This window comes from Perognathus longimembris, chromosome 12 (genome assembly GCF_023159225.1).
Source record: "Perognathus longimembris pacificus isolate PPM17 chromosome 12, ASM2315922v1, whole genome shotgun sequence".
Classification (NCBI taxonomy): domain Eukaryota; kingdom Metazoa; phylum Chordata; class Mammalia; order Rodentia; family Heteromyidae; genus Perognathus; species Perognathus longimembris.
Window position 1 is genome coordinate 56421199 of NC_063172.1, and position 26314 is coordinate 56447512.

The window sequence follows — 26314 nt, forward strand, 5'->3', positions numbered from 1 at the left end:
TAATTTATGTTGGTCCTTATTGGTGTCTCTAGACTTTACATTTTTAAATTATAAATGTTCTTATTTAGTGTTTAGTGCGTATTTATTTTTACTGTGGTCCTTTCAAATTGCCCTTCAAAGTTGCTAGCGGAATGAATAAATACATGTCCTGCGTGTCTACCCACTATAATCAGCCCGCCTTAGCACGATCCTGGATCCTCGACGGGGCATCTGCAGAAGGCGTGCTGACCCGTTTGCTTTCCTCTGTAGGTCTCAACCAAAATGAGCGAGACTCCTTCCACGAGTTTTTCCACCATCCACCGAACTTCTGAAGGTCAAGTTTCTTCCCGCCGCCCCTTGAGCATCGCCCATCCTGTGGTGGCCAAACGCATCAGCTTCTATAAGAGCGGGGACCCCCAGTTCGGAGGGGTCAGGGTGGTGGTCACCCCGCGTTCCTTCAAAACCTTTGATGCTTTGCTGGATAACTTGTCCAGGAAGGTGCCCCTGCCCTTCGGGGTGAGGACCATCAGCACGCCCCGGGGCCGCCACCACATCACGAGGCTGGAGGAGCTGGAGGACGGCGAGTCCTACGTGTGCTCGCACGGCCGCAGGGTGCAGCCGGTGGACCTGGACCGGGCCCGCAGGCGCCCGCGGCCCTGGCTCAGCAGCCTCGCCCTCAGCGCGCCCGCGCCCCGCGCCCCCGCCGCGCCCCGCGCCCCCAGGAGGCTCCTGGTGTTCCGGAATGGCGACCCCAAGACCAGGCGCACGGTCCTCTTGACCAGGAGGGTCACCCAGAGCTTCGAGGCCTTTCTACAGCACCTGACAGTGGTCATGCAGCGCCCGGTGAGCAAGCTGTACGCCACGGATGGCAGGAAGGTGAGCCAGGGGAGGGGGCGGCGCCGATGCTCCCCGGGTTCGAGCCCCTCCCTCTCTCGGTTCCAGTTCCGGTAGACTTCTGAGCTCTAGCTCTCGCCTGGTGTTCCAGGCTTCTCCGCCAGTGAGCTGTCTGGATCCCAGCTCGCTCCGAGTTCCAGTCCTCTGTCCCGGTGTTCTCCATTCGACTTCTCTTTGTTCCAGTTCTCTCCCAATCTCAGTTCTCGCTTTGTTCTTGTTCTCAGTTCCTCCTGTTTTCTCTGTTCTAGTTCCTTCTGTTCCCGCGTGGGCTCCAGTTCTCCCAGGTCTAGCTCTGTTTCAGTTCCCTCTGGCCGGATGCGCTCTGTGTTCTGTTCTGAGCTGCGGCTCTTTGTGCTGCAGTTCTGGGTGTTCTAGTCCCGTCCTGGCCTCCCACTTCCCTCTCTCCTGCTCTCCCTCGGCTTTCCAGTTTTCTCTGTGACTTTTTCTCTTTTCGGTGTGTTCCACTCGTTTGCTGTGTCCCTGTTGTCTCTTGTGTCCACACTCTGTTCTCAAGTTTCTTGAGTTTCAATTCTTTGTGCAAGTTCTTTTAGAGCTCCGGTTCTGTTCTAGATCTCTCTGTTGGGTTTGTATTCTCTCTGCCTCCTTCCCAGTCTCCCATCTTCCTTTTCACAGTTCTGTTTCTCTGTTAACGTTCTGCATTGGAGAGTGAGCTGTGTCTTCTTTCCCTCCCTTCTTTCTACTTTCCCAGTTCCCTTGGTTGAAGTTCTGTGAGCTTACAGAGTGATTTTGTTTTTCCTTCAGAATCTAGGTATTGATCATGAGGGTTTCCTTTTCTATTATGTCTTCCTTTAGCTCAGAATCAAGTTTTGTCAATCTAGCTAGAGAAAGTATTTTCCTGGAAGCCCTCTGCGCAGATCCCCAGCTTACAGTATGTTCTCAAGAGACCACCTTTCCTAGCCAGACTGTTCCCTGAGCCCCTTCCTAGGTGGCCCTGAGTGGAGCATTTGATTGAATCTGACTTTGGTCAGGAATGTATGACTTTTACCCCCTCTGGTACTGTGGCTCGGGGACTCAGGGCCTCATGCTTTCTCTCTGCTTCCTTGGTCATGTGTGTTGCTCTACCACTTGAGCTGCATCTTCTGTCCAACTTTTTATGCTGGTTCATAGGAGATGAAGTCTCTGATCTTAGCCTTCTCACTGTCCAGGATTATAAGCTTGAGCCGCTAGTGAACAGTTTAGGGAATATCTGCCTTTTTTCAGTTAGGCCCACGGGCCAATCTGTTTCTCCTCAGCTTCAGCTAGTCTGTAGGTTCAGAAAGATTGTTGGTATATTATCCCAGCCCTTTTCACTTCCGTACCCCATAGTTTATAGTCTTGCTTTTCTTTGTTGCTATTTCCACTTACTTTTGTAGACATCAGAGGCCTAGAAAATGAGTGGTTATCTTTTTTATTTATGTATTTAATTAATTAATTAATTACTTTTTAATTGTCAAACTGATATACAGAGCGGTTACAGTTTCATACATTAGGCTTTGGATACATTTCTTGTACTGTTTGTTACCTCTTCCCTCATTCCCCCCTCCCCCTTCTCCCTTGCCCTTTCCCCCCATGAGTTGTTCAGTAGATTTACTCTAAACAGTTTTGCAAGTATTGCTTTTGTAGTCGTTTGTCTTTTTTACCCTGTGTCTCTCGATTTTTGGTATTCCCTTTCAGTTTTCTAGTTCTAATACCTGTATACATGGTTTCCAATGTACTCAGATAAGATACAGAGATAGTGAAGGTACAACCACAGGAAGGGGATACAAGAGGATCATCAACAACAATAGAAGCTACAGTTTCACATGGCATGTTGAAAGTAATTACAACAGTAATAAACAGTCTTTTCCATAACATGGAGTTCATTTTACTTAGCATAATCTTATGTGTTCATAAGGGTATGGCTATTGGGCCCTTGGGATCCTCTGCTGTGACAACCTAAACCTGTGCTAATTATTCCCTAGGAGGGAGACCATAGAGTCCATGTTTCTTTGGGTCTGGCTCACTTCACTTACTATAATTTTTTCCAAATCCTTCCATTTCCTTAAGAATGGGGCAATGTCATTCTTTCTGATAGAGGCATAAAATTCCATTGTGTATATGTACCACATTTTCCTGATCCATTTGTCTAAAATTACCACATGGAAAGGAGAAATTTTGTTCACATAAGTACCATGACTTGTTGGTTTCCTCTAGGTTCCTAGCCTGCAGGCAGTGATTTTGAGTTTGGGAGCTGTGGTGGCAGCAGGAAAAGAGCCATTTAAACCAGGAAATTATGACGTCCAGAAGTACTTGCTTCCTGCTAGATTACCAGGGATCTCTCATCGCGTGCGCAGGAAGGGAAATGCTAAGCCGGAAAACAGAAAGAGTAAGTTACTTATAAATATCTACGCCTTTAGTCTTGAGATTTTTTTTTCTTGTCTTCAAACAACAAAAAAAAATCATGCCTTAATGACCAGTTTTATTTAACACAGAAAACATGAGAGGCTGTTTAAGTTGATGAGTTATGCTTTTTTAATTTTAATTTTTACAGTACTAGGGTTTGAAACCTGCTTTTCTGTGAGCCACATTTCAAACTTTTTTTTTTGCAATGGTTATTTTTTCTCTCTCTTTCTCTCTCTCTCTCTCTCTCTGCGTGTGTGTGTGTGTGTGTGTGTGTGTGTGTGTGTGTGCGTGTGTGTGAGATATGGAGTTTTATTTTTGCCTGGACCTGTGACCCTTTTTTCCCTGTTGCCTAGAACTGTAGTCCTCCCAATCTCACCCCATGTTTAGCTGGGATGGCAGATGTACTCCAGCGTACCCAGATATTGCTTGAAAAGGGGTCTTAGGAATCTTTTTCCTGGGTTAGCCTTGAATTGAATCCTCCTCATCTTAGCTACCAGAGTATCTAGATTTACAGGTGTGAGGCACTCTTTTTAGTTTTTTAAAAATCAAATAACCTAGTTAAAACAAAACTCTAGATTAATTTCTTGCCTTGGAGGGGAATTTTATGTGAACTTTTTAGGTGACATATCTGATAGTTGCCTTATGTTTTCTGAACAGTATCATGCAGCATTCGTAGCTGAGTTTGACAGAGCACTGGAGATGCTGTTATTTTCAAATTTAATGACCTCAGCCTCTGAAGTTATTCCTATAAAACTTATCTGTCCAGACGGACACCTGTGGCTCACATCTGTAATCCTAGCTACTCAGGAGGCTGAGATCTGAGGATTGTGATCCAAAGCCACCTTGAGCAGGAAAAATCTGTGAGACTCTTATCTCCAATTAACCTCTCCCCCCCCCCCCAAAAAAAGTCCAAAGTGAGGCTGTGGCTCATGTAGTAGAGTGCTATCTTTGAGCAGAAAACTCAAGGACAGTGCTCATGCTCTGAGTTCAAGCCCCAGGATAAGCACACGCGTGCGCGTGCATGTGTGTGCGCTCTCTCTCTCTCTCTTTCTCTCTCTCTCTCTCTCTCTCACACACACACATTATTGGTCCATAGGACCTCTTTTTATTTATTGACAGAGCAGCAGATCACAGGGAATTAACCTACACTACTGTTAGACAGCATGAACTGGCTATATGAACATTGTGAGGCATTATTCTTTGGATGTCGAAGCAGGAGGGCCTCTTTAAGTCCAAGGCTAATCTCATTTTTTCATTGTGTTCAGTATTTACAGAGAAACTTTAGTTCTATCCTAATATGCTGATGGACATTGATGTGAGAATTTTTCATTTTCTTTAGATATGGAATGGTATGCATTTTAAGAAGTAATGTACTACTTTTTGCGTATGTGGGTAAAACACACTGTTGTCATTTAATTATTTCATCAGTATATCATTGTGCACTTATTTTATAGGCATTAAGCTGCCGGTTATATACTGTACATTGGTAGCACTATTGGCCATTTCTTTAAAGTGATTCCATTTTGGTCTCCAATGTCCCTTCTTTTCTTGAGACAAGATATAGTTTAATGTCCAGGGTAGTCCAGGATTACACCAGAATGCCCTGGAACTTGTGCTCCTCTGGCCTCAGCTTTCCCAGAGCTTAGATTACAGGTGTGGGCCATCATGCCCACCCTTACTTTGTGTCTGATGGTGGCTACTGATTAGGATTTTTAATCATTTTAAGAAATCAAAGGCCTTTAAGTTTTGCTTAGTAAATTAAGATGGAAACATTTTCATTTACAATTTTGGTAAAAGCATACCAAATATAATAAAAATATTTTTGGACTTAAACTCGGAAACATTAAATGTGATTAATTGATTGTGAGCATATACAAACCTATATTAACTAGTAATCAGAATTTGATTGAATCTAAGAAGTGAAAGTACCAAAGTTAATGGCAAGGGAACATTATATATTTATTTAAAAGTCCTATTCAAGGTGGCTGTGGTGGCACCTGAGTACAACCCAAACGCTTGAAAGACTAAACCAGAAAGATTTTCAGTTCAAGGCTAGCCTGGCCTATGTAGTAAGGACCTATCTCAAAACAACAAGAGTAAAAATCCAGACTTATATCTTATGGTGTTTTCTTTTGTGTCATATATTAAATTAACTAACCCATTTATGTAGTGAATATTAAATTAATGACTGAAGTATGTTATTGAACTTGTTAAAATTCTATTAATCTCATTGACATAGAATTGTATGTTTCTCTTTAGCAATGGTTTAAAGAAAGGATATAGCAGATGTTAAGTTTTCTCAAATAATTATTGACCACCTAGAGTTCAGAAGCCTAACTATAATACGAAATACAGAAAATGTGATATTGTTGTACTAATGTTTCCTTTTTCTTCTTTTTTTTGCTGCCTCTTCCATTGGATATTTATAACTTTTCTATTTTCCATGTTGAACTTTGATGTGCGCATTCTTTTATTCTTAAAATCTTGAAAGTGAGCACACTTATGCCTTCAATCTCAAGTTCCCAGGTTTATTCTGTTTCCTCTGACAAAACACATTACTACTCAGACTACTCTTTTGCTCCTGAAAATTGCTTGGCTTTAGAAAAGCATGATTCTCAGAACTTAACAATCTATCCTTCTGAAGATGATATTGAGAAATCAATTGTTTTTAATCAAGATGGTACTATGACCATTGAGATGAAAGTTCGATTCAAGATAAAAGAGGAGGAAACGGTAAAATGGACGACCACTGTTAATAGAGCTGATCTTTCTAATAATGATGAAAAGAGTGACAATTTTTCAGGAGCAACAGATGATCAACCATCTAGTTTAAAACTTGGAGCATGTTTCCTTACTGCAGATGTGTCAGGCAGCAATCAAGAGAGTAGTTTGGCAGATGAACTAAACCTGCTAGGGATGGACAGAAAGGCCGAGGCTCACAGTTCTGCTAGTTGGGAGAATACTACTGTGGACATAGACAAGACCCGGCAAAGTCAGGACCCAGTAAAGAAGCATTTTTATAGGCCTCCTACACCTGGACCAAGGAGAGTGAAACAAAAGAAATCTGTGATAGGGAGTGTGACCTTAGTATCAGAAACAGAATTTCAGGAGAAACAGTTTTCTTATAGTGAAGAAAGAAAAGGCGGGGAAAACAAATCCGAGTATCACATGTTCACACATTCTTGCAGTAAAATGTCATCAGTATCTAACAAACCAGTTCTTCTTCAGATCAGTGACAATGAACAGATGGAGTTACCTTTAGAAAGAAAAACGGAAAGTAGACTCCTCGAGTCAAGTGCAATAAGTGCTGGTGTTATAGAAATTACAAGTCAGAAGATGTTAAAGATGTCCCATAATAATGGTTTACCACCAACCATATCAGAAAACTCAACTGTAGAGGAGTGTGTAGTTAATAGTGTACTATCAGACAGCAAAACTGATATCAAGAGCTTGAGAACTTATGATCACTCCACCAGTAGGTTAGGTCCTACTTCAGCAGACGCAGCTCACTCTTCAAGGAGCAGCTCCAGAACTGAGAGAAGTTGTTCTGAGGTTCGTGCCTCAGTGGCATCCTCTACTGATACGACAAAACTTGGGAGACTAGTGAATGAATTTGCTCAGTGTGGCTTAACAGAACTTCCAGAAAGTGAAAAGCAGATTTTGCCATCTGTTGCTAGAAAAAGGAAGAAGAAATACCACCAACAAGTGATAGATTCCGGATATCAGGATGGAGATATTGCAGCCAAAGGAAGCTCCAATGAGAGTGTGAGAATAAACAGAGGATGTAGGATTGCACAGGAAACCATCTTGCAAGACTCAGGCTGTCCCCTTAAAGGGGACCTGCTTTGTGAGGAAGACACCCATACAGATGAAAAAGCAATTGAATCAAATAATTTTTGTTTCCAAAGCAATCTCAGTCCCAGAGTTTCCAAGAATACCCACAGAAATAAATTAAACACTATTCAGAATATTAAGACCCAAGGACTTTTAGCCAGAAGAAAATCCAGGACACTAAAGAAAGTAGGCTTAGGCGAATCTAAAAAAAGAGAAATTGGTCAAGGAGATGAAGTATTTCCCCCTAATGAATCTAAATATTTCAAAACTACTGTGGAAAATAAAAGTTTATTTCATGTGTTTAGACTAGAGAAAAAACTAAAAGGTTTTCATGGGTTAAAGTCTCAAGCAGAAATGGCATCTAGAAACTTGAGAGGAATGGCAAAAAAGAGTTCCATTCCAAAAGTTAATGATTCATGTGTAGCTTTGAAGAGCCAGAAAAAACCAAAAGGGGATAAATTGAAATCAGGTGCTATTGTAAGTAAACAACATGTGACAACAAGAGAAAATTCTTTAGCTTCTTTGAAAAAAGCTGATTTTCCTGAGGATATTACTCATCATTCAGTTCAAAATTATATACAGAGGTGGTTGCAGAACATAAATCCATATTTGACTTTAGAACCTAGAAAATCAGCTCCACTATCCAAAAGAGAAAGGAATGCAGTAAGTTATAATAATAATGGTTTTCCAGGAAATAATTCTCATACAAGTTCTGAAAAAGGAAAGAATTTTGTTATGGAAAGAAATAAGTGCATAACTAAAAATGCCACTTTGGCAGGGAACAATGTATGTGAAGAGGTATGTAAATCTGTTAGTGCCAAAGAGGCTGGTGAAGAACTGAACAGACATGTCTGTGAAAGCCAGGATGGACCCTTAAAGGATGCTCATTTAATTTCCCTGCATGAATATTGTACTTTGACACAGTCAGCTATTAATGAACAGAATAGTAAAACTCAGATATCTCCTGAAAAGTCTGAACCAGAGGTGAGCCTTGTGTACCGAGAAATAAAAGGGCAAAGTGTAGAGGCTGCCATTCAAGTAGATTATAGGGAAGACAACATGACAAAAGACCTTTTACCATTCCTTTTGCTTCGCCACCTACAAGCTTCAGTGCCCAGTATTCACAAGGTTCAGAATGGACTTCTTCAAATGCCAGGTCCACTTTCAGGTGTCCCTTTACCTTCAGCAATATATAATACATCCACAAATCTCCTTCTTGCTTGGCTCTTGGTGCTGAACCTAAAGGAAAGTATGAATAGCTTCCGTCAAGGTGATGCGCATGAGTTTACTAACAGATCTGACACACGTGCATTGCTGGAGTTTCTAAAGCACGTTGCCATTACAGAGGAAGCTGATGACTTGAAGGATGCTGTTGCTAGTTTAGTGGAATCTACCACAAACTGCAGTGAATCCACAAAGAAAAAGCAAGATATGATACCTGTCGGTCCTTCCGCAAGTTGTACCACTGACAACATTCAGGAAGCACCTGAGTGCAATGAAAATGAAAGAACACACAAAATGTCTGTGGATGGAGGCCACTCTTCTAGTGAGGCCTGTGGCCCTGAGTTCTGCATTTCAGAGATGACTAGCAAGCCACACGATTCTTCATGTAAGTTGTATACTGAGAATATGATGTTTAACCACAGTCACACTTTTATCACTAGTGATGGTTATCCAACTGATCAGACCTCCGTGAATGAGGCTTGTTTTCTAGAAGACTGTTCAGCTACAAAGGTTCTATCTTCCCATAAAGACTGTGCTCAGGAGAACCATATCAATGAGGCAGCCGGCCCAGTTGATGAAATCCATAATCCCATCCAAGTTTGCAACATCACTGGCTTTTTAAATTCCAAAGAAGACAAACATACAGAAAATTTAGAATTAACCGAAGAGTACAAAATAATTGACAAAGTCCAGAAAGACCTAAATATATTAGCAGATGCTGGGTATAAGAATGACTTTAACACATTGGTGTCACATCAAAGTGACAGCAATTTAAGCCCCTGTGCCCTTCTACTAAGTAAACCTGATCCAGAATTTGGTAAGTGTAATTCTATAGATGAATTTAAACACTGTTCATTACAGAAATTTCAGGATGAAAGTACATCCTTTGATAAGGAAGAATCTAGAACTTCTGAAGAACCAGGTTCAGTAACTAACAGCATATCAAGTGAAAGAAATAACATGTCCGAATTGGAATCCTTTGAGGAATTAGAAAACCAGGACACTGATATATTTAATACAGTAAATGTGAGAGAACAAGCTACTGAAGAATCAGTTGAAAAAGAGCTAAAAGCTAGTAAAATTTTGAAATCGATAAACATATCTAATGAAAATATTGTACAGGGAGAAAAAAGAAAAGGTGTGATTACCGAGCCAGTCAGTAGGAAGCAAGTGACACCACCATCTTTAGATTTTTCTTATGATTCTAAGCAAACTACTGAAAAGCACATCAGTGCAGCAGAAACTAAGACGAGAGTTAAAATGATGGTGAAAAGCATGGAAAACAGTAGTTATTGTAAACCTGCTTTTCATTTAAAAACACATTCCAAGTGTTCAGTGACTTCTGACTGGACAGATGATGGACCACACAGCGAGAATGAGCAGCCTCGCCAAACACCTAGTGATGACCACAAGGACAGTGATGACATTGCTCAGGAGAAAGAATACAATAGAGGATTTGTTAAAAGGACAATCGAAAAGCTCTATGGGAAAGCAGAAATTATTAAGCCATCCTTTTTTCCTGGGTCTATGCACAGATCTCAAGTTTGTCCTTATAATTCTGTGGAATTTCCCTGTGCTAGGAAACCAGGATTTTATGATGCTGAATGCCAGTCACTTGTCTCTTCTGACCATGTCTATGGTAGTCCACCTCTGTTGCAGGAACCCCTGGATGAAAGACAAGGTAAATGTGATCTTAATGATGTTCAGGAGAGTAGTTATGGTGATGACATTGTGGAAAATGATACAAAACAAAATGATCCTAACTGGATCCTGAGTGACAAAGAGGAAGGAGAGCTTGTTGACAAAGGGAAGTGGCTCCTGAGAGAAAATCATCTGCTCAGGGTGTCATGTGAACACCCTGGTATGTACGGCAATGCAGACACCACGTCAGTGGATACCCTACTTGATAATAGCAGTACTGATGTGCCATATTCACAGTTTGGAAATCTGGCCCCAGGCCCAAGAATGGCTGAATTATCCTCTTCAGAAGTGGAGGAAATGACTCGACCTCCTGAACTGAAATGCAATTATTTTAACTTACCTCATGGTAGTGACTCTGAGCCTTTTTGTGATGATTTTCCAGATGTTCAGAATAGAACCTGTGCTAAGGAAAGTGTACCAAATCACCACACAGAGGAAAAGAGTAGTCATCGGTCAGGAAGAGTGTGCACACCTATCGCCCATAACTTTACAACTGCTGGTAACAAAGTCCACCCTGCCTCTGATAATCCCATAAAAACCCAACCATTACCTAGCAGTAATGTGTCTCATGCTGCAGTTCAAGAAGGCGACTCTTTGGATAGACTCTATGCCATTTGTGGTCAACACTGCCCAATCCTGACTGTTACTATCCAGTCTGAAAATGAAGACCGAGGATTTGCTTATCGAAAAGATTCTGATATTGAAAATTCCTTGGGTTTCCATTTCTGGATGAAAATACATCCAGGTTTACTACAGTTGAACAAAAGCATATTCAAGGTTAAGAAAAATAAAACAAGTATGAGAAAAGGCTTTACCAGTAATGCTACTGGTGATTCATTTGATATGCCTTATTTCAATAACATGTTTGGTTTGATGTATAAAAGAAGGAAACTAAAAAGCATCAACCTCATGGACATAGAAGAAGAAAGTAATTTAAAGAAATTGCAATCATACTTAAAGAAAAGTTTGTTCTTGCATACATCACTAGTTGTGGGAGGTGTGGACTCAAAAACACAAAGCCATACTAATTGGACAAATAATACCTTGAAAATGGTTGATGAAAATACCGATTTATTAAATAACAGATTGCAGCACTCAAGAATGAATCTCAACCAAGCAGCCAGAGTAAATATCAACTGTTACTGCTGTTTTGTAATGCATGGTCAAGCCTACTTGTTAGATATTTGCCAAGTTGTGATAGCCTTAAATGTTAGCAACAGAAATATATTAGGGATATATTATATTTTTGAGGGTGAAAATATTTTCTTCTGGGAAGAGAATACTTAATAAAATTTAACTGACTTTGAAAGCAGTAATGAAAAATGTAATTTATAATTTCAGCATTAGTCCAACTTTTTGTTAATATGTTTTTTCAATATATTCTTTCAGGAATGAGGATTTCTTAAATGTACTTGCTATAGAAAATCAAACCTTGATAAATTGATTTTACTTATGTCATTCCACTATTGGTTTGCCCAAGAATTAATGTGGTGTTTTCTAAACTCATATAATTCCTTGTATCTGTGTTTTTTACTCTGACATCAAAACTATACCTAGTACAAGAATTTCTTTTTGTATTGTCAACTTTGTCTAAACATTTGTATAGACTCTACTGGTGAATAAATGGAATAGATATAGCCTTACAATACTTCATTTATCAATTTTAACTCCTGATTTGATAAAAGTTATTACCAAAAGACATCTACCACAGTCTCCTAGTTTTTTTTGGCGCCAAAAGTGTTAGACTATTTCCCTCAGAGTATCTATCCAATGGAATTTTAATGGGTCAGGATTCATAATTTTCTCATAAAAGTAGTGTTCTACCCCTAAGCTGCTTTTCCAATGCCTTTCTTAGGAATTACCATCCTTTAACCTTATTTAGGGCCCTTTACCCTCTTGTTCTCATTCCTCCGTCTCTGTAGCATCCCCTGTAGGTAGGTCCTGTTTTATATTCTTGTTCTTTTTTTTTTAGTGTATGCTAAATTGTCAAGGGTTTTTTTTTTTTTAACCATGGTGTTTCACATATGCATATACAGTATGTGGTGGAAATACTTTATCTGAATGTGTAAGGTGGAACAATGAAGCATATTGAAACTGATTTGGAACTTGGGGAGGGGAATGAGGGAGAGTGATACAGGTGGGTGAGCCTGATAACATTTTATATATATGTGGGCATATCAAAATGCAACCACTTTGTACAACTAATCCATGCTAATAAAATGTGGGAAAAAGGAGTTACAATTTTTAAAAATTATGTGTAGAAGGTCAAAAAGTCTGAAGGAGCCAGAAAAAAAGGAGGCAAACCAAAGCATGCTCTGTGAGGGGGAATTAAGGAAGCTTGGAGGACTGAAGTGGGAAAAGAAAAAATGTTATCCTTAAAATTCTCTCAAAGTTGTGAGTCTTTGTATGTTTGTCTGCTTTAGTAAAATGAGTAAAAATAAAAACAAGTAATTGTTTAGAAACATAAATTGACTAGATTATGAGTCACAAGTGAATTATTGTATATCATCTGGCTGTTAACCAGGAAACCTTTTAAGACTCCTTTCTACTTCACAAGTGTATGATAGGTAAAGAACAAATTGTTTTTTTAAAAAACAAGTTTTGTGAAATATGGAAATATATATCTATTGTCTAGAACCGACACAAAGTAGAATGATTGATGTTGTTGGAAGAACACATGGAGGTGGTAAGATAACATAAATGTAGCATTGAAGAGCTAAAATTAATTATATAAAGCATAGAAGTTTGGTTTTAACTCATCACAAGTCATAAATGCATAACAGTTCACTAAATGAACACCACCTTTACATCAAATAGGCTTCACCTACGTTAAAGGTAGTTCCTTTTCTTATACAAGTATGTAACTTTGTAATTTGTAAGCTTCTGTAGTGAGCATCAAGAAATTTTAATGGGGCTGGGGATATAGCCTAGTGGCGAGAGCGCTTGCCTCATATACATGAAGCCCTGGGTTCGATTCCCCAGCACCACATATACAGAAAATGGCCAGAAGTGGTGCTGTGACTCAAGTGGCAGAGTGCTAGCCTTGAGCAAAAAGAAGCCAGGGACAGTGCTCAGGCCCTGAGTCCAAGGCCCAGGACTGGCAAAAAAAAAAAAAAAAAAGAAATTTTAATGAAATAAAACAATCATACATTAACATTAATTTTGCATCTATTGTATACCAAGAACCATGTGAAATTTCAGGTTTATTTGTGTAATCTTTTCTTGTTAAGACAATGTCTAGCTTTTATTATTATTATTATTTACATTATTTTTGACAGTACTTGGGTTGGAACTCTGCCTGCCTTGTGTTGATTGGCAAGTGTTCAACAACTTGATCTCCACCCCAGCCCATTTTGATTTTAGTTTGTTTTTCTGATAGTGTCTTGTACTTCTATCTAAGGAGGGCCTGGGACCTTGATCCTCTTACCTCTTCCTCCTTACTCCCTTTTTTTTCAACATATAAAAGAACTTAGGAACAGAGGTAAATTTCTTTCCTTACTGGTTATATGTAGCGGATATCATGTCAGTATTTCAACCTGTATTTTTTATGTATTTATGCATGTACCTGTATTTTGTTTTTTTTTTTATGTTTGCCCTAATTATGGCATCTTTCTTTTTTCACATGAGGAAGAAGAGATAAAATGTTCAAATTATTTGTCCTTATTCTGTAGGGAGAGAGGTAAAGAAATTCTTTTTCTTTTCAAAAAGAATTAAAAAAAATCATTGTAAAGGTGATGCGCAGAGGGTTAACAGTTACATAAGTCAGGTAATGAGTACATTTCCTTTTCAGCAGTGTCTTCTCCTCCCTCCTTCTCTCCCAGGTTTCCCCCTTCCAACTTCCCTTCCCCCAAAGTTGTATAGTTCATTTCCATCATAATGTCTAGTGGGTTTCACTCCGGAATTGGTTCACCCTTCATCCTACCAGTTTTGTGCTTTCCTCTCCCTTCCCTAAATCAGAAAAAGTCATAAACAAGACAAAGGGTACAGAAATAAAAAACAGTGATGGAAAGGATTGAACCAAAGACAAAAATAAAGAAGCACAAACAGTGCAATAAAAAGCCTCTTGCTTCAATTTCTTGGAGTTCATTTCAATAAGCATCATTTTATATGTCATATGCACAAAACAATTGAGCCCTTGTGATCTCCTAAAACTATCCTTTGTTCTCAGTGTGCACGTTTAGGGTGCTGTTTAATTAATCGTGTTCAAGTGTAATTAGTTGTCCTTTACTATCTACTGGGTTTACTTGTAGATTCATAGACACATTCTAATTGTTGGAAATGAGTGGAACCATGTATCATACTTTCTTTGTTTCTTCCTTGCTTTGTTAAGTATAATTTTTTCCAAGTCTTTCCATTTCCTTGGCAATGGGGCAATATGATTCTGAGTGGAACATAAAATTCCATTGTGCATGTATGCTACATTTTCTTGATCCATTCACCCACTGAGGGGCATCTGGGTTGATTCCATATCTTGGCTATGGTAATAATGCTGGATTAACATAGTTGTGCTGGTAGCTTTATGATTTTTTTTAAATTTTGACTTAACTTTTAAAAAATTTAATTGTTTGTCAAGGTGATGTACAGAGGGATTACAGAGGGATTAGTTGCATATATAAGGTCATGAGTACATTTCTCATCAAACATTGTTACCTGCTCCCTCATTTTCCTTCCAATTTCACTTCCCCACAAGTTGTGAAGTTCAGTTATAACATATTGTTTTGTGAGTTTGACTGTTATACTGGTTCACCCTCTGTCCTTTGTCTCACCATTTTGCTGTTCCCCTTCCCTTTCCCAAATCAGTAAATATATATACAAGACGTATGGCACAAAAATCAAATATAGTGACAACAGTGAATAAACCAAATGGGGAAAAATGAAAGAAAAGGAGAAATAACTCCATACAGTGCATTCAAAACAGCAACAACCAAGAAAAACCTCTTGTTTCCATATGTGGGAGTTCATTTCAATTAGCATCATCGTATACGGTCATATGTACATAGCTATGGAGCTTTGTGAGCCTCTGCTAGGACTTTGTGCTCAGGAGTGGGATTATTGGGTCGGTCATAGTGAAGCTCTAGGTTTAGTCTTTTTTTTTTTTTGCCAGTCCTGGGGCTTGGACTCAGGGCCTGAGCACTGTCCCTGGCTTCTTTTTGCTCAAGGCTAGCACTCTGCCACTTGAGCCACAGCGCAACCTCTGGCCATTTTCTGTATATGTGGTGCTGGGGAATTGAACCCAGGGCCTCATGTATATGAGGCAAGCACTCTTGCCACTAGGCCATATCCCCAGCCCTAAGTTTAGTCTTTTAAGAATCCTCCACACTGCTTTTCAGAATGGTTGAACAAGTGAGCGTCTACGGCCATACCACCCTGAACGCGCCTGATCTCAGAATGGTTGAACAAATTTACATTCCCATCAACAGTGTAGTAGTATTCCCTTTTGGCCACATCCCTGCCGACATTTATTATTGTTAGTTTTCTTGATAATGACCATTCTTAACTGAGTTGAGGTGGAATCTCAATGTTGTTTTCATTTTCATTTCTTTTATGGCCAGAGATGCCGAACATGTCTTCATGTGTCTATTGGCCATTCTTATTTTTTCTTCTGATAAGTCTCTAAGTCTTTAGTCCATTTATTAATTGGGTTGTTGTTTCTTTGAGGACTTGTTTTTTTTTGGGGGGGGGTGGTTAACTTTTTGAGCTCTAGATGTATTTTTGATGTGAGGCCCTTGTCTAATGCATAGCTAGTAAAGATCTCTCATTATGTGGGCTTTCTGTTTATCTTGCTAGCTATGTCAGAAACTCTTGAGCTTAATGCAGTTCCATTTATGTAGTTTTTCTTTGATTTGTTGTGATTCTGGATCTTTATTTAGGAAGTTTTGACCAGTGTCAAGGAGCCCTAGTGTATCTCCTATCCCTTCCTGTAACAGTTTCATGGTCTGGTCTTACATTGAGGTCTTGGTCCATTTGGAATTGATTCTGGTTCAGAGTGATAAATACGGACCTACTTTCAGATTTCTTAATGTGTATAGCCAATTCTGCCAGGACCACTTGTTGAAGAGATGGTCTTCCATATTGTGTTTTGGGCTCATTTCTGAAAGATGAGGTGGCTATTGGTCTGTGTGTTTATTTCTAGATCTTCTATTGCATTGGTCCTCAGGCCTGCTCTTGTGCCATTACCAAGCTGTTTTTATTACTATGGCTTTGTAATAGAGTTTGAAGCTTAGTATTGCTATTCCTCCAGCACTGTTCTTCCTGCCAAGGATTGTTTGTGGTCTTCTGGATCTTCTATTATCCCATTTGAATTTTGGGATTGTTTCTTCTATATCACTAAAGAATGTTGTTGAGATTTTGATGAATATTGCATTGAACTTGTAGATGGCTTTGGGCAGTATTTGCTGTTTTCAGAATGTTAATCCTTTGGATTCAGGAGTATGTTTTTTTTCCCCCCACTTCCTTAAATCTGCTTTAATTTCCTTTCTCAGGTTTTTAAATTTTCCATCATAGCAGACCTTCACATCTTTGGTTAAGTTAACCACTAGGGTTTTTTTTTTTTTTTTGAGGCTATTACAAATGGAATTGCTTTCCTGATTTTAGTCTCGCTCTTCTCATTGTTGGCATACAAAAAAACTACTGCTATTTTAATTGTATACCCAGCTACTTTGCCAAAATTTCAGATCAGCTCAAGTGACTTGGGAGAGGAATCTATAGTACAGGATCATGTGATCTGCAAGGAGGGAGGATTTAACTTCCTTCCTTAGATCACCTTCATGTTTGTCTCTCACTTTCATGCTTTTGGTTGGAGTCACAGTACTATATTGAAGAGTAGTAGAGAGAGCAGACATCCTTGTCTTGTTCCTCATTTTAGAGGACTGATGTTAACTTTTCACCATTAACTATAATTCTAGCTGGAGGATTATTTTTCTTTTAAATTTAGAATAAGTGTGCCTTTTAGATATACTAAGGAGGTTGGAGAAATCACAACAACCAAAGATTTCAGAAAGATCTGGCAGGCAGCATACGGTTTTTACAATAATTCTGGAGTGGCTCTAATAACATTGTGAAATTCGAATAATGAATTAGTAATTCAGGACTTGTAATATATTTCCTACCTGAATCCAGGCTCTTGCATCCTAGGGAGGAATGGTGAAATTGCATTTATGCCCACCAGATGGCAGCTGTACAATGCATTTCAGAAGCTCAGGCGCATCGAAATGGAGACTTGTAAGGTTACGGGAAGTACATAAAGCCCTCTGCCAGTCTCTGGGGGGCCTAGCTATATATAGATAACCTTCCAGTAGTAAACTCACTAGCTCTAGCAGTTTTCAGAATAAAAGAAGATAAACTATTTGTACCAAAAAGTTGCAGCTCAGAAGTAGAGAGAAGAAAACCCAGTAAAATACCAACTATTAAAACATCAAAATTGATCCCAAGGGAAAGCCTGCTTTGGGTAGAAGGGTAGGAGCCATTAAAATTCTTAACACTTGAGTTAATGAGTCATTGTCTCGGGGTGTAAGGGTGACTTTTACCTTATACTTTTGGAGAGTTGATCTCTTTTCAACACAAAAAAACACATACCCTTTTCAAGGTGTTTAAACTTAAACATTGAATTCACACTTCATGCTTGTAGCATTCATATTATGGGTCTTTTCATCTGGACAATGAGTCCATTACTACAGAGTTCTCATGAGGAATTGCCTGTTAGGCTATAAGAGTACTAAAGAACTTGTCAAGCTCACCACACAGACCCTGGCACACACTACTACATGTATTTTAACTATTTTAAAAAGTCTGTTAGTGTTAATGCCTTTATCATACTTCTCAAAAGTTGGTCTTCCAGTCAGGAACTACGTATATTCTGTTGGATCCTAAGGTGTTTAAAATAAATGTAGTCCACATTTATCAGTATGACCTTTTATTAGGTACAAGTGACTAACATTTAGGCCTTGTTTGATTCCAAGTATTATGCTGGGTTCTTTACATGTATGCTGTCAATTCATTTTCACACTACCTCCTCATATCAACAATAGTACTTGCTGTGTGCTACAGAGGGTTTAACGCTCACAGAGGGAGTCCAATAAAGAAGATTTTTCACTTTAATGTTTGTATTTGGCTTCATAAATAGTACTGAGCTTTCATCCTGTGTGTACAGATCAGCCTGAAAACTTACTTTGCTTTTTTTTTTTTTTTTGGCCAGTCCTAGGGCTTGAACTCAGGGCCTGAGCACTGTTCCTGAGCTTCATTTGCACAAGGCTAGTACTCTACCATTTGAGCCACAGTACCACTTCCAGCCTTTTCTGTTTATGTGGTGCTGAGGACTCAAACCCAGGGCTTTATGTATGCTAGACAAGCACTCTACCACTAAGTCACATCCTCAGCCTCGAAAGCAAACTTTTTACTCACTTTTATTGAGGCGGAGAGCCTTTCTAACTCTGCAGGGATGAATAGTAAGTCAAAGCTATTTTAATCCAAATTAGAGTACTTTCCTCACAGTAGAATATTAGAGAATAATTTTAAAGGCAAAAACATGAATTCCACATAGATAAAATATGAATCTATACTGAAGATTTTTATTTAACTTATAGATAAACTAGGGAACAAGTACTATAAAAGGTTCAAAAGCAAATTTAGAGTATCTTCAAAAATAGATAAAGAATGCTAAAGGGAACATGGGTTTATTTTGGAAAACAATTAGTTGTATTCAGTTGGTTATAACTAATTTATATTTCCATAAGAATGATTTGTGTTATCTATTTTTTACAACTTTCAGGGTTGGAATATAATTGAAAGGTAATGAAATAGAGATAATTCCTGGCAGTATGCCTGACAAGGCATATTTGTGCTGTCAATTTCAAAGTATTTCATATTTTTTTCCTCCAAAGGTTTATCCTTCAGTGACTTTTGTGCTATGTAAAAGAATGTCTCTAAGATAATAACAGTGTATGGCTGATAAAGTTCACTAAGATGAAAAAATAAACCTCCAAACAATGACAAGTCTTAGTATATTTTATGGCTTAGAGCAGATCTGTTCATCCTGTTCTGGATGATAAGCAAAATTTCACATAGTCTTTAGACACAATATGTAGTGATTGACTTCGAACAGCTAGCAATCTTCCGGAAGAGTGTATATATGAGCCTTTTCTCTATGCATAGATATTTTAATTTCTTATCAATATTTACTTCTGGTTTATGCACAGATATTATAATAACTTCAGTTTTATGAAACAACAGAAGGCAAGTAGTAAAATCATTTAACTGTTTTTCCTCTTGAGAATACTTCTTATCTTTTCTAACACTAATGTTGATTAATGGCTGGAGTTATAGGCTGCTACCTTAGTAAGATTCTTAAAACTCAGGTGAATCAATAAAGCTAAGTAAATTAAAATGGAATGTTGGCTTCATGATAAAACATGACTTTCACATCACAAGAATTCATTGTATCAGTACTAAAAGTGATTGGTGAGAAATGGGTGACATTGAACTCAATAGCTATCCACACATATATGACTACTCTACATATTTATGGTTATAAATTTGGCTGCCTTGACATTTATTTTAGGCCTGACATAAATTACTCAAAATCCAATTTTATCCCATCACCTTTGTCTCTTTTTCTGGTTGTTTCTTATCTCACAGACCAAGAACTCAACACCTGTTACACCTACTAGCCATGATGAAACAAATGGTCCACACCAGAATCATGTAAATAAATACACTCTTGGGAGTGATGGGGAGAAGCTGTTACTTTAACTTAGCAAATCTTCAGTTTAGTGGCAGACTTAAGGGGCAATTCCCATGGATCTTAGCAAAGGCATGATCCTATAGATCTACACACTCCACTTGCATGTTAAGTTTTCTATTTAACTCATGCCATTTGAATAACACTGGAATTTGTACCAGAATATCAAATATAGGCAATTAGTTTGCCCTTTCATTAAGAAAGACCAATTGAAAGCTCTCTAGATTTGTCATTTCATGTCTTTTGCTTACTTCCCTGTTCTTGCTATCCTTCCCAGGCACAAAATAATGTAGCATTGTGGAGGTTCAGTCTGGCCCTTGATTCTTTCACAAGATTAATATTAGTGTCGGCATGGTATATCCTGGTCAGTCACACACTAGGCATAATTTAGATTTGGCAAATGGGGTTGAAATGAAGCATCTGATTGATATAAAGTATGTGGAGCGATGGGTCTGGGTGGTCCTGAGTCCAACAGGAATGAAGTCTACAGCATATGCCAAGTTGGATGCGACTACACATAGGCAATTGTACAGAAGGGTTACAGTTTTGTATGTAAGGCAGTGAGTACATTTCTTATCAAACCTGTTACCTCCTCTCTTATTTTTCTCTCACCTTCCCCATTCCCCATTTCCCTCCCCCCATTAATTATACAGTTGGTTTACAGCATATAGTTTTGTAATCATTGTGGTTGCTTTGATTCATCTTTTATCCTTTGTGTCTCCATTTTGATATTCCCCTTCCCTTCCTTAGTTCCAATAAACGTATATACAATACCCAGGGTACCAAGATCAATAACAGTGAAATCAGGGGTAAAACCTGGGAAAGAAAGACAAAAGAAAATGACATAATTTCACATGGTAGATTGAAAATAACAATGACAGTAATAAACCACTTATTTCCACAACTTGGAGTTCATTTCACTTAGCATCATCTTATGTGTTCACGTGTACTAGCTGTTGAGCTATTGTGTGTGATCTTCTAGGACTATCCTAGAGGTGTACTAACTATTACCAATGAGGGAAACCATACAGTCTATGTTTCTTTGGGTCTGGCTCACTTCACTTAGTGTGATTTTTTCCAAGTCCTTCCATTTCCTTAGGAATGGTCAATGCCATTCTTTCTGATACAGGCCTAGAATTGCATTGTGTATATGTACCACATGTTACTGTTCCACTCATCTACTGAGGGGCATCTGGGTTGGTTTCATATTTAGCAATGCCAAATTGGAGTTGCAGTTCTTTTATGGCCAGTGATGTTGAGAATTTCTTCATGTGTCTCTGGGCCATCCTCATTTCTTCTTCAGAGAAGTCTCTTTTTAGGTATTTAGCCTGAACAATGCTGGAGGAATATTAATACCAAATTTCAAACTCTAATACAAAGGTATAGGAGTAAAAACAGCTTGGTATTGGCCCAACAGGCCTGAGGACCAATGGAATAGAACTGGAGATCTATGGCTACTTAATCTTTGATAAAGGAGCTAAAAAATAGGATGGAAGAAAGACAGCCTCTTCAACAAATGGTGCTGGCAAAATTGGTTAAACACCTGTAACAAACTAAGACTAGATCTTTATATGTCACTCTGCACCAGAATCAATTCCAAATGGATCAAAGACCTCATGGTAAAATCAGATACCCTGAAGACATTGCAGGAAGGAATAAGAGAAACACGTTGGGCTCCTTGGCACAGGTTGAAGCTTTCTTATAAAGGCCCAGAAACAGCAAATCAAAGAAAGGTTGGACAAATGGGATTGCATGAAACTTCAGAGCTTCTGCACAGCAAAGGATATAGTTGCAAGATAAATAGAAAGCCCACAGATTGGGAGATCTTCACTGGCCATAAAACAGACAAAGACCTCATATCTAAAATATACAATAGAACTCAAAAAAATTAAATCCTCTCCCCCCCAAAAAAAAATTCTCAAAGAACCAACTGTCCCTTAGCTTTTTATGCTCAAAGCTGTAGCTTTACCACTTGACCTATATGTATACTCTGCCCTTTTGCTGGTTAATTGGAGATACGAGTCTCGTAGACTTTCTTGCCCAGACTGGCTTTGAACTGTGATCCTAAGATCTCAGCCTCTTGAGTACAGGTATAAACCACCAGCAACTGTCTTAAGTTACAATTTTAGATGGCTTAATTACTCAACCTTTGTCTATCACTGACTCTTTTTAATAATAGTAATTCAATACTAAGCAATAGTATTTTGTCAGTTTTGAGTTTTAGAGGGCCATAAACCCTTTTAATAATTATGATATATTTTTTGTCCTCCAAGAACCAGATTTTGACCTTTGGGAGTATTAAAGCCTATGTTGAATGGATGTCCTACTTGATATAAATGATCTAATTCTATAAACAACTACAATTACAATAACTTTGATTTTTTGCGTGGCAGTTATAGATTAGTACTGTACTATGTGCAAAAAGTGTCATGTGAATAGATCTACATGCGAAATGCAGTTTTCCATTTTCCAAAAGAAGAAACTATGACAATATTAACTTACATAAAAACAGATTTTGAGTCTGTCCTCAAAATGATTCTCTGTGACACTGAAGATCTCCTACTACTCTGAATTCTTCAGTGAAACATATTGCCATTAAAAATAGTATATAAAACTGCATTAATGCCAAATGATGTTTTTTTCACATTGTTATGATGGTAGTCATTTTAAAACCAAAGATTTCTTTCCCTTCTGAGAGATGAAGAAGTATATGGATTTGTCTGTCTCTATTTACAGAGGAAATGATGCATAGTTTCTTGACCACTAAGTCACTTTTTAAATTTTAATGAATTTCTTGTTCATATTATTGTCCATTTTTATTGTGAAATCTGAATTTAGTTTTGTTGTATTGATTATATGAGCTATTTGCAAATGAAGGAAATTAATTCTTTTTCATTTGTTTAGTGTTTTTTTTTTTTTTTTTTTTGCCAGTCCTGGGGCTTGACCTCAGTCTCTGAGCTTCTTTTGCTCAAGGCTAGCACTCTACCACCTGAGCCACAGCACTACTTCTGCCTTTTTCTGTTTATATGCTACTGAAGAATCGAACCCAGGGCTTCATGCATGCTAGGCAAGCAACTCTACCACTAAGCCCCATTCCCAGCCTCGTGAGTTTTTTTCTAAAGCAAATAAAGCTCCTAGGGTCTTTACTGGATAACTCTATCTTCTCTTGAGATTGTTCAATGAATTAGTAAATCAAATGTGCAATCATATAGTTAATGATTATTTTATATTTGCCTACACAACTTCCATTTTATTAGCATGACATTGTATGTCTGTAGAGCATTCTTAATCATCAGGAGCTTATTACTTATTGCCTAACAGTTCCTTTTTCAATTAGTTTACTTCCTCTTGAATTTTAGTGTGAGAAACAAGGAGAAGCTAGGCCATATATTTATGGAAGTTTCTTCAGCTAAATATCCAAGTTTATAACTATTCTTTTTATCATTGACCATCAAAACATTTTTTTTGAAGTTTTCCATCAATGTAGAACAAGAACGAATGTCTCCAACTTTCTAGTAAAATTATGAGCATTTTCATCTGAGGCCTCACTGGAGAACCTTAAAATTCATGTTTCTCACAATAGTTTCTTCAAGGCAATCTAAGCTTTTTCAAAATATGCACCTGTATCCATGTTCCAATGCCAAAGCCACAATTACAGACTTCTTGATTACACTACTTCTTATTACCAAAGCCTCTTCCATTTTCTGGCACTGCTGTAGTAAAACCACTGGCTGGTATCTTAAAATGACAGAATTTTGTTCACTCATAGTTATTTTGGCTAGAAATCTGAAATCAGGTGTCACCAGTGTTGGTTGTTTCAGTGCTCTGAGAGATAGTTTGTTCTGTATGTGGTGTGCTGCAGTCCCTAGCATTCTTTAGTGTGTAGCTGTATCACTCTAATCTAACTGCATCATCACATTAGAGTTTACTTATGTATCTTTCTTTCTTCTAATTTACATTGAATTTTGTATGGAGTCTTAAATTGTATCAAATTAAAATTTCATTGACCATCTTCCCAAAGTGATTTACCATTTTTATTGCCTCTTATTTTATGTAAGAGTGCAGTCTCTCAACAAGTTTGGCGTTTTCACCATTTTCAGTTGTATGTAATGTTTCTGTTGTATGTCACTGTATCTCACTGTGGTTTCAGATGAGTAATGATGCTTCGTGTAATTTCATATTCTCCTTATAATGAAATGAATTACTCTGAGGAATTTCTGAATAATTTTGCATTCCTGGGATAAGCTTAAAGTTTATGGTTGACTTAATATTTTGTTGATTATATTTCCCATTTATGTCTATAAGGGTTATTGTGCTGTAGTTTTCTAATAATATCTTTTTCTGGTTTGATATTGGAGTACTGTTCCAGATTCCACATATGAATTCAGATGTGGTATTTGTCTTTCTCAGTCTAGCTTGTTTCACTTAACACAATGAAACCTCATTCCATTCATTTTCATTCTTCACAGAAATATCATCTTTTATTTTTGTCCACTTCTTTTGAGACAGTGGACCCTGTAATCACTCAATGATGTCTTTTGATTGTTTGAAATGTAAATTGTTAACTAAAACATGAATCTTTTGCATTTATATTTTTCTTCAGGTTTTGAGGTAATCCCTTGTAAATCTAAGTCTTTAATGAACTTAATGATTTAGGGAGATGTAAAAACCTGTAGTAAACAGATGTCATGTGCCATTATTTTTATTTCTGTTTCTACATTTTTCATCCTTTTCCATCTTAGTTGTTTAGAAAAGGAAAGTGCAATTTCTTTTTCTATTGATTTGGTTCTTATACGTTTAGCAAATATTGATTCTCTCTTGCCCTTTCAGTACATTTGTAAGGGAGCAAAGTTGCAGGGTTTTATTTAATTTTATTCCAATGAACACTGACATACCAGACACTCTACAAAAAATAGCTAGAATTTTCCTATCTCTGTGTTTTCAATTGAAATTTAATTGTTTCTGCTGTTATTAAAAATAGGTGGTTGCTGGCCATTAGTGACTCATGCCTGTAATCCCCACTACTCAGGAGGCTGAGGATCATTGTTCCAAGACAACCAGAGCAGAAAGTCCATGAGACTTTTATCTCCAATTAACTACCAGGGGAAAAAAGCCAGAAGTGGAGCTGTGGCTTAAGTGGTAGAGTACTAGTCTTGAGCAAAAGCCCAGAATAGTGTGTAGGCTCTGAGTTCAAGCCCTAAAATTGACAAAGTAAATATATAAAAAGTATTCATTTTCTACTAATTTTTTACTTACTAGTGGATTGATTGTCAACATAATTTGGTAGCCTACCATGGCTTTTTGTGATGATTGGACAAATAAAATGCAATTTTCTGTTTTAAATTGGAGTTTTTCAATTATATATTACTTAACATATATTTATTGTACCATATGAAGTAAGCTCCACATTTAGGATTTGATTACATATCTGAATGACCAGTGAGAAAAATATACTTTGGTTTAAATTTGGGGAAGAGAACACAGCCTAATGTTAAGCAGAATATCATTTACATACTTGGTTGCAGGTTTTTAAAAATTGTTTTGTATTTTTTCCTTATTTCAAATGATATATTTATAAATGCTGATATGTGGAAGTTTTCTTTCTTTTTTTTCAAGCACAGTTTTTTCTTTTCTTTTGTTCTGAGGGGAGGGCTGTGAAGTTGGGGTGGGCAGGGGCCCCCCAAATCTCTGGGATTCCAGATTCCCGGCTGGCTTGGGTTGAGGGCTGAGGGTTGAGTGCTTTACTCTTCTGCTGGGTTGGGAGATAAAGAGATGTCAGGAGGTGCAGCCTTTCCTCAGACTTTTTTTTTTTTTAAGTTTTGCACGAAAATACCAGCTTGTCAAGGAGTGAGCATCTCAGTTCAGGAAAGAACAAAGCTATCAGTAGCCACACACATGCACACACACACACGCACAAGCACATCTCCTTGAAATGTATGTCGGCTCCCCCCGCCCCCCCCCCCAAGAAAATGCGCGACCTCAATGGGGGGCGTGGCGGTTTGTGTGTGAGTTGAGGAGGAGTTAAGGTCTATGTGGAGGTTTTCTAAGGCAGGTTATATTAAATGCAATTGCCACATCAAAATATATCAGTGATAGGGTGGGATTGAATGGAGTTCACTATGTAAATCCATGGAAATATAACAACAAAATCATTCCTTGTATAGTAAATATAAGCTAAAAAAAAGAACAAAAAGAACCAAATATATGCTTACAAGTTGCAAAAGAACTTGATTTATTAAACTTTTTCTTTTTTCTTTTGCCCTTTTTGAATTCAAATGTCTCATTTTAAAATTTGGTTACTCTTGGACTTTATTTTGATATTCCTACGTAGTTGTATAAAAGGGTTCCAATTCAACATGTTCATTTATGATTACAATCCATTTTGATCACAGTTGTCCCTTCTATCATTCTCCCCTCTACATCAGTCCACCTTGATCCATGCCTTCAAGTTACCTGATTCCATTTTCATGCCTGGACATTAAGTATTTAGACTGTATTTGCATACTTTTTCTCTCTCCCTTTGGCTCTTTCCCTTAAGCCTCAACCACCTCAGACAAAACATGT

The 26314-nt window shown here is 38.0% G+C and overlaps 1 protein-coding gene across 1 annotated transcript in view; it reads left to right on the plus strand.

The window, feature by feature from the left end:
• The first annotated feature begins 261 nt into the window (after window positions 1-261).
• Rp1 (RP1 axonemal microtubule associated) overlaps window positions 262-26314 on the plus strand; it is a 166788-nt gene continuing 140735 nt past the window's right edge. Inside the window, exons 1-2 of the mRNA XM_048358668.1 lie at window positions 262-855; window positions 3067-3238. Of these exons, the coding sequence (XP_048214625.1) occupies window positions 262-855; window positions 3067-3238 (766 nt within the window). The remainder of the gene's footprint in view (window positions 856-3066; window positions 3239-26314) is intronic.